The sequence below is a fragment of the Wyeomyia smithii genome, chromosome 1 (assembly GCF_029784165.1).
Source record: "Wyeomyia smithii strain HCP4-BCI-WySm-NY-G18 chromosome 1, ASM2978416v1, whole genome shotgun sequence".
Classification (NCBI taxonomy): domain Eukaryota; kingdom Metazoa; phylum Arthropoda; class Insecta; order Diptera; family Culicidae; genus Wyeomyia; species Wyeomyia smithii.
The window spans coordinates 121,388,248-121,397,304 of NC_073694.1; the positions used below are offsets into that span (position 1 = coordinate 121,388,248).

General features: G+C 36.3%; 1 protein-coding gene across 1 annotated transcript; it reads right to left on the reverse strand.

The window, feature by feature from the left end:
• Positions 1-6,965: 6,965 nt before the first annotated feature.
• LOC129717150 (uncharacterized) lies at positions 6,966-8,501 on the reverse strand. Its single transcript, XM_055666995.1, has one exon. It carries the CDS (start codon positions 8,499-8,501, stop codon positions 6,966-6,968), a length of 1,536 nt encoding a protein of 511 aa, XP_055522970.1.
• Between the last annotated feature and the right edge of the window lie 556 nt (positions 8,502-9,057).

Genomic DNA, 9,057 nt, shown 5'->3' on the forward strand with positions numbered 1-9,057 from the left:
GTTGAAAGAACTTTTGACGTAGAATACGTCTTACGGCAGGGGTCCAACTTCAATACAGGGATGACGCGTCACGAAAATTTTCTAATGTCAAACGTTTTAAACTCAGTCTGTTTCCAACCGATTTACGTCATTTTTGCAGTAATCGTTTGGAAAATCATCCTAGCACCCGTCTAGATGTAGAAAATTGTAATCTGATTGTTCGACCTATTGTACTATTGAAAATTGTTGAACCCTGTCGAAACGTAAATGTCGACCTCTGATTGGTCGCTTGCTGCCTTTCCCTAAAAAGGACGACAGAATGGTGTACCTGGTTAGCTGGGAATGCACTCGTTGGGCTATATAAAAGACTGCTTCTCCTTAAGCAAGCTCAGTTTACTAGCAGCGGGCAGCAGCGGCGAACATTAGCAGCGATGGCAAAGCGCAAAGGCCGTATTATATCAATACTAACGAAAGGCCGAAATTTCAAACGGCCGAATCACGAAAGGCCGAATTTTATTTTTATGTAACTTTTTTTTATTACAGCTATTTTATGTTGCATACTTTTTAAGCAACATCAAATAATGGATTAAAAAATAAAAACTTGCCGCGCATGTGTTAACTAACTAGTTTTTTCGTTGAACATTCTGATTGCAAACCATATACATACGGCTCTGCCGCATAATCGAGGGCAAGAAACCAAGGCGGCCCTAAGCCGCTGCGGTGTCCGATGGCCGAATCGGCCGCTGACCCGCCGTCGGAAGCGGCGGCCTCTCACATGCAAACAACTGATCTGCTGGTTTGCCCGGATTATTGAAGCATAGGGGCAATCCCCTAGTTTACCCGCACGAGCGCTAGCGAGTAAGGACGGCATACGCTCCGGACAATCGAATTGGCCGAAGGCCACGAGTGTGTTGCATTAATTTTTTATTTAAATTAATTTCTTTCAATTTCTTATTTAAATTTCTTTTTAATTCTATGAATCAATTAGGGAACGAACGTTCATTAATTACGCAGAAAAAATGAATGTTTCCGAAACTCTCTTCTTTTGTATAGATCCTCAAAAATTTTCGCATGGGCTTTGTCAGATAGCCTTTCCTCCTCAAGCATTACCTATTATATGGACGTTTCCTTACAATATTTCAGCTTTAGATAAGTCATATTTAAATAAGAGAAAAAAATCCTGCTTTAAATGATCGAATTTAAAATGATATATATTCGAGTTTATATATAATCGAGTCCGACCAATAAGAGTACAATGGCGTTTGGATTATACCACGCTAAAAAAAAATCGCGTCATATAATTATTTATTTATTTCATGAATAAAATGTGCGGTTAAAGTCATACAAGTGAGGTATTATTAAGTCTATTTATATTTGAAACATATTTATTTCATGTTATATGCATGTACGTGTTAATTATACATTACTAGCTGTATAATAATATTTTTGTAATGCAAGGTTTTAAATGTGTATATATATATATATATATATATATATATATATATATATATATATATATATATATATATATATATATATATATATATATATATATATATATATATCTATATATATATATATATATATATATATATATATATATATATATATATATATATATATATATATATATATATATATATATATATATATATATATATATATATATATATATATATATATATATAATATATATATATATATATATATATATATATATATATATATATATATATTAGTTGGCCCGTAGTGGCTAGCCACTTTCAAATGCATTTTAGTTTCTTGTTCCGTTATAAAAGTTTTGAAACAACAAATGTTGACTAGCATTATTTTGAAATACGTTGTAGGTGCTATTTGGGATATATTTTGTTTATTGACCCAAAAAATTATCTGTGCAAAATTTCAGTTCAATCTGGCATGATTTGGAGGTTCCCAAAAGCGCTCAAAGTTGTGATTTTTTGACTCACGGAGATCTACCAATGAAATTGGGAAAATTCACCACAAATAAGTGAAAATACGAAGTTTTTTTTCGAAATTTTTATCGTTTATTTTGAAATTACAATCATGGTAAGCAGCCTCATAGTACTGGGATGACTGTGTTCGGAAATACTTTCATGTTTAGGAGAAATGTATCTCGGAGAACGTGTTTGGAACGGTAAAAGCTCTTCTACCACAAAAGGCCTTCACAGTTTTCTTTGGATTTTGGTATGATCTTTTTTCTTAGCGTATTCGCAGAATCCGCGTAAAAAACGCGTAAACTCTGAAATCCGCGAAAAAAATCTTCATTTATTGAAGGTTTTTAATCAATTCTGCTAAATACTTTTGAATAAGAACCAATAGTAGTGTTATTAAAACCTGCCAATCGAGCTGAATTCAAGAAAAAAAGTAAAAATGATAGGCTGAATTAGCAATACTCAGAGGGAGAGATATGCGGAGAGAATGTTGTGAGCCAAACGAACATGTCAAATACAAGCCAAACGAACAAGAAAGGTAACACATTAAGAGATATTGCAATCAAGTACAATAAAGTATATATTTATTTTTACACGTTTTTCATGTTCTATTGCTAAACAATGAATTGAGAATGCTCCAAATATGCTATCAACAAGAAAGGTAACACATTAAGAGGTATTTCAATAAGGTAAAATAAAGTATATAGCGATTTGCAGCGCGCCTCGCCACGGCCGCATAAGCTAAATTTGAAACTTTACACGCGATTATCTCGGAATAGTGATTTCCGAAAAATGACTTTGCCGTGATCCTGATTGCGGGAAAACTACTGAACCGATTTCCTTCATCTTTTTTTTTTTTTTAAATTTTCGTTATTAAATTCGCCGGTCCTTAAACGATCGCTTTTCGAAACATACAGTTACATTTTGCCGCAAACAAATTTTTAATGCAATTTTTAGCGCTCAAAACGTGCATTTTTTGGGAAAAATTTTCCCATTCGCTCTGAAAACAAAATACTCATAAAAGCGATCGTTCAAGGACCCGGCACACTTCTAAACTAATGAAATAATATGAGTTTTTTGATTTCGGTTGACCCGCTAAGTCTCTATCAGGATCACCGCAAGCCTCTGCAAAAAATAGCGTTTCGGGGAAACGGCCATTACTCCAGTAATAATTGGTATATCTCAAAATCAAACGTATTTTGTTGTTGTTGATAAACTGTACTTTCAGAAAAATACCCCTTTGATGCAATGAAAATGGTGCTATGCACTTAAAAATAGATTCAAACTTCCCTCATTTTTCTCGACTAAAAAGGTATATAACCCCTTAAATGCATCTAGAAATATGCAGTTAGAACTAGAGTGTAGAAAACTACTAAGCAATTTCTAGTGTTGAATTACGACAAAGATAAATGTAAATGACATAATATTGCTCAATTCTTTTCAATTTCATTAGAGTAACCGGAAAAGTTTCTTGTACCGTTATTAAAGTTTTGTAACAACAAATGTTGACTAGCATTATTTTGAAATACGTTGTAGGTGCTATTTGGGATATATTTTGTTTATTGACCCAAAAAATTATCTGTGCAAAATTTCAGTTCAATCTGGCATGATTTGGAGGTTCCCAAAAGCGCTCAAAGTTGTGATTTTTTGACTCACGGAGATCTACCAATGAAATTGGGAAAATTCACCACAAATAAGTGAAAATACGAAGTTTTTTTTCGAAATTTTTATCGTTTATTTTGAAATTACAATCATGGTAAGCAGCCTCATAGTACTGGGATGACTGTGTTCGGAAATACTTTCATGTTTTGGAGAAATGTATCTCGGAGAACGTGTTTGGAACGGTAAAAGCTCTTCTACCACAAAAGGCCTTCACAGTTTTCTTTGGGATTTTGGTATGATCTTTTATCTTAGCGTATTCGCAGAATCCGCGTAAAAAACGCGTAAACTCTGAAATCCGCGAAAAAAATCTTCATTTATTGAAGGTTTTTAATCAATTCTGCTAAATACTTTTGAATAAGAACCAATAGTAGTGTTATTAAAACCTGCCAATCGAGCTGAATTCAAGAAAAAAAGTAAAAATGATAGGCTGAATTAGCAATACTCAGAGGGAGAGATATGCGGAGAGAATGTTGTGAGCCAAACGAACATGTCAAATACAAGCCAAACGAACAAGAAAGGTAACACATTAAGAGATATTGCAATCAAGTACAATAAAGTATATATTTATTTTTACACGTTTTTCATGTTCTATTGCTAAACAATGAATTGAGAATGCTCCAAATATGCTATCAACAAGAAAGGTAACACATTAAGAGGTATTTCAATAAGGTAAAATAAAGTATATAGCGATTTGCAGCGCGCCTCGCCACGGCCGCATAAGCTAAATTTGAAACTTAACACGCGATTATCTCGGAATAGTGATTTCCGAAAAATGACTTTGCCGTGATCCTGATTGCGGGAAACTTACTGAACCGATTTCCTTCATCTTTTTTTTTTTTTTAAATTTTCGTTATTAAATTCGCCGGTCCTTAAACGATCGCTTTTCGAAACATACAGTTACATTTTGCCGCAAACAAATTTTTAATGCAATTTTTAGCGCTCAAAACGTGCATTTTTTGGGAAAAATTTTCCCATTCGCTCTGAAAACAAAATACTCATAAAAGCGATCGTTCAAGGACCCGGCACACTTCTAAACTAATGAAATAATATGAGTTTTTTGATTTCGGTTGACCCGCTAAGTCTCTATCAGGATCACCGCAAGCCTCTGCAAAAAATAGCGTTTCGGGGAAACGGCCATTACTCCAGTAATAATTGGTATATCTCAAAATCAAACGTATTTTGTTGTTGTTGATAAACTGTACTTTCAGAAAAATACCCCTTTGATGCAATGAAAATGATGCTATGCACTTAAAAATAGATTCAAACTTCCCTCATTTTTCTCGACTAAAAAGGTATATAACCCCTTAAATGCATCTAGAAATATGCAGTTGGAACTAGAGTGTAGAAAACTACTAAGCAATTTCTAGTGTTGAATTACGACAAAGATAAATGTAAATGACATAATATTGCTCAATTCTTTTCAATTTCATTAGAGTAACCGGAAAAGTTTCTTGTACCGTTATAAAAGTTTTGAAACAACAAATGTTGACTAGCATTATTTTGAAATACGTTGTAGGTGCTATTTGGGATATATTTTGTTTATTGACCCAAAAAATTATCTGTGCAAAATTTCAGTTCAATCTGGCATGATTTGGAGGTTCCCAAAAGCGCTCAAAGTTGTGATTTTTTGACTCACGGAGATCTACCAATGAAATAGGGAAAATTCACCACAAATAAGTGAAAATACGAAGTTTTTTTTTCGAAATTTTTATCGTTTATTTTGAAATTACAATCATGGTAAGCAGCCTCATAGTACTGGGATGACTGTGTTCGGAAATACTTTCATGTTTTGGAGAAATGTATCTCGGAGAACGTGTTTGGAACGGTAAAAGCTCTTCTACCACAAAAGGCCTTCACAGTTTTCTTTGGGATTTTGGTATGATCTTTTATCTTAGCGTATTCGCAGAATCCGCGTAAAAAACGCGTAAACTCTGAAATCCGCGAAAAAAATCTTCATTTATTGAAGGTTTTTAATCAATTCTGCTAAATACTTTTGAATAAGAACCAATGGTAGTGTTATTAAAACCTGCCAATCGAGCTGAATTCAAGAAAAAAAGTAAAAATGATAGGCTGAATTAGCAATACTCAGAGGGAGAGATATGCGGAGAGAATGTTGTGAGCCAAACGAACATGTCAAATACAAGCCAAACGAACAAGAAAGGTAACACATTAAGAGATATTGCAATCAAGTACAATAAAGTATATATTTATTTTTACACGTTTTTCATGTTCTATTGCTAAACAATGAATTGAGAATGCTCCAAATATGCTATCAACAAGAAAGGTAACACATTAAGAGGTATTTCAATAAGGTAAAATAAAGTATATATATATATATATATATATATATATATATATATATATATATATATATATATATATATATATATATATATATATATATATATATATATATATATATATATATATTTATTTATTTATTCAATAATTCATCCGACAACAGTCTTAATGAATATATATAAAGTATGTGGCTGGGAAAAGCCGCCTCGAAAGGCCACGAAGGATACTTTCGAGCCGGCATAAAAACCCAGCATCTTTTAGGAATACAAGTGCAGTATAACATATATGATAAAATAAAATACATCAATGAACAATTCACAATACACAATAAGTTACTAAAAATTAAAATTTTCAAAGTATCGATTGAAGAGCAGAGCCATTTGGCGGATAGGCTCGTTCAGGCCGTAGTTTGTGCGATGCGCATTTGTATGCAATAAACGCCGGTCTCGTCGAGGTCGTAGAGGGCAATGCAACTGTAACATAGCCAAGATAGTTGGACAATTATACCGGCCTGTCAAAATTTTGTGTGTAATTTTGGTAATTATTTCTTTGCGGCGCTGTTCGAGTGGTGTGATTCCAACTAACAAGCATAGGCTTTCATAGGGTGGCAGGTGATCGGGATCTCTCCATGGTAGTGTGCGACAGATTCTTTTAATAAAGGTTTTCTGAACGCGCTCAATTCGCTGAATCCAGAACTCATAATGCGGGTTCCATATAGCGCACGCAGTTTCCAAAATTGAGCGAACCAAAGAGCAGTAAAGAGTCCGCAAGGTGCCATAATCAACGAACTCATTTCCGATTCTGAATATTAACCCAAGTTGACGATTAGCCTTAGAGGTGATCGTCGAAAAATGCTGCCTGAAAGTTAATTGCGTGTCCAACAGAACACCCAAATCAGTGACAATATCGGTACGTTGTAAACAAGTACCAGCAATGTTATAGTTGAACAATAGCGGCTGCTTTTTGCGCTGGAAACTAATCACAGAACATCTCGGAATGCTTAGCATCATATAATTGCGTTGGCACCAGTCATTAAATAAGTCAATCAACGATTGAAGCCTAAGGCAATCTTCAACAGTCTCGATGTTTCAGATCGCAGATGGCTTTGGAAACCTCTCCGATTATGATCTCGAAGACTTCGGCATTGAAAACGTCGCTCGGCATAGAAGCCATTGCCGCGGCAATGTCGTTAGGTGAAGCGTGCTCCTTATTGAAAACACTAGCGAAGTGCTCGGCAAACAAATCGCATTTACTGTTGTTAGTAGACGCTTCACTATTCAGCAGGAACACACTAGATGGTAATCCTTCTTCCTTACGCTTCGAGTTAACAAACCTCCAGAAGCTTTTCGGATTTAAGCGTAGGTTGCGTTCCGTTTTACGCACGAACATCGTGTACAGACTTTTATTCAGCGTTTTGTATGATCGACTAGCAGAAGTGAACCGTGTCCGATTGATAGGGTTTCTATTTTTTTGATATGCACGCAAAGCTGACTTACGAAGGCGGTTAAGTTTAGTGAGATGTCTATTTCCCCAAATAGGCTTACGACGAGGACGAGCTTTGGGAATATGGCGATGTATAAGGCGATATGGCGATCTCAATTCTGATTCGATAGCATCATAGTTTCCGCGCCAAAAATCAAATCTGGATGAATCAAATTCGTCTATGAATAGAGCCTCAACAGGTCTGTCGAAACTAACCATCAATGGTGGGTGATGTACGTCAATGTTACAGAGAGGGTCGGGTGCTGTAGTGACTGAACATGCTGGTAAAGCATGCGAGTTTACGAAAATTAAATCGAGAAACCTGCCATTCTGATTGCAAACAGGATTAATCTGGTGCATGCACTGAAAAGCCATACCGTCCAATAAATGGGTGCTACCTGCATTTACGGATGAGCGCAAAGCATCAACGAAGAGATAATTTCCATCTGTGTGAATCGACCAGGATAAGCCGGCACGATTGTAGTCACCAAAAATAAGAACATCGTCGTTAATACAAGTAGAATTAACAGCTCTTTCCACTGCAGAAATATGCCGATCGATTATCTCGACTTCATTCCGCAAATTAGGAGGAATGTAAATAGCGCCGATTACAACGTTCAGTTTATCAATTTTAATCGTTACCCAGAGCTGCTCAAGCGAATCATCCATAGCTTGAATTAACAATGCCGATGCCAAAGATCGTCGCACAGCGATGAGAACTCCTCCACCCCTTGCTTTGGTACTATTCATCAAGCATCGATCAGTCCGATACACGGTATAATCCATGCCGAATAATTGAGAAGAAGAAATATCTGAATCTAACCAGGTCTCAGTAAGAACGATGCAGTCGTAAAGCGAGCTGGAAGCTTCCAAAGCAAAATCTGCTACTTTGCTGCGTAGACCGTGCACGTTCTGATAGTAGCAGAGTAGAGATGAAAGAATAGTGTCGCACGGTGTATCGCATTGCTGCCGACCAAATCGCCTGCCGCTATTGTCCGAAAATAAAACAGTACTGGCTGTCTGCTGCTTGCCAACGTCGTCTAGTGGTAGAGTTTGCAGTAAAGGGGGAGCAGTAGCAGGCGTCGAGTGAGGCATAATTTCGCACTGGACAGTGCGGTTGGTCATAGAGCTATGGGGAACAAATTGTGCATAAATTTTTTGAAAATCATGAAATTGCAAAGACTTAACTGGGCTGGGGGCCAGTGGGCCCCCAAGCTCCCTCGGAGGTTGAGAAATCAATTCGATGGCGTCAAATGAGGATTTATTGCGGGCTGTGAGATTAACGTGCGTGGGAACTTCGACGATCTCGACTTCCAAAAATCCACAGATGAATTGCGTTCCTCAAACAGTCGAAAATAAATTCCCTCTGGCCAGTTAGCAGCATCGAGGGCAACATCTTTCAGTTGCAAGTCGATACCGACTTTAAAGGAAACGAATGCAAATGATTTTATATCGGCATCTTTCTTAATGAGCTTTCTGACAACTGGTTGTGCACCTGGAACGCATTCTCGAACAAGAGCAGAGATTTCATCCTCAGAAACGTGTGGAGCAATGCGCGAAAGGTAGATCCAACATTTTGCAGCAGGTTGCGGAACGGTTTCAACCAATTTAGGGAAGTTTTCAATAGACTTAGTACCACTAACCAAGTCAGCAAATCCTCTTGAGTTTTTAGGAGTCAAAT

Excerpts from the sequence above, each read along its gene's own strand:
- LOC129717150 (XM_055666995.1), bottom strand. The coding sequence starts at position 8,501 with ATGACCAACCGCACTGTCCAGTGCGAAATTATGCCTCACTCGACGCCT.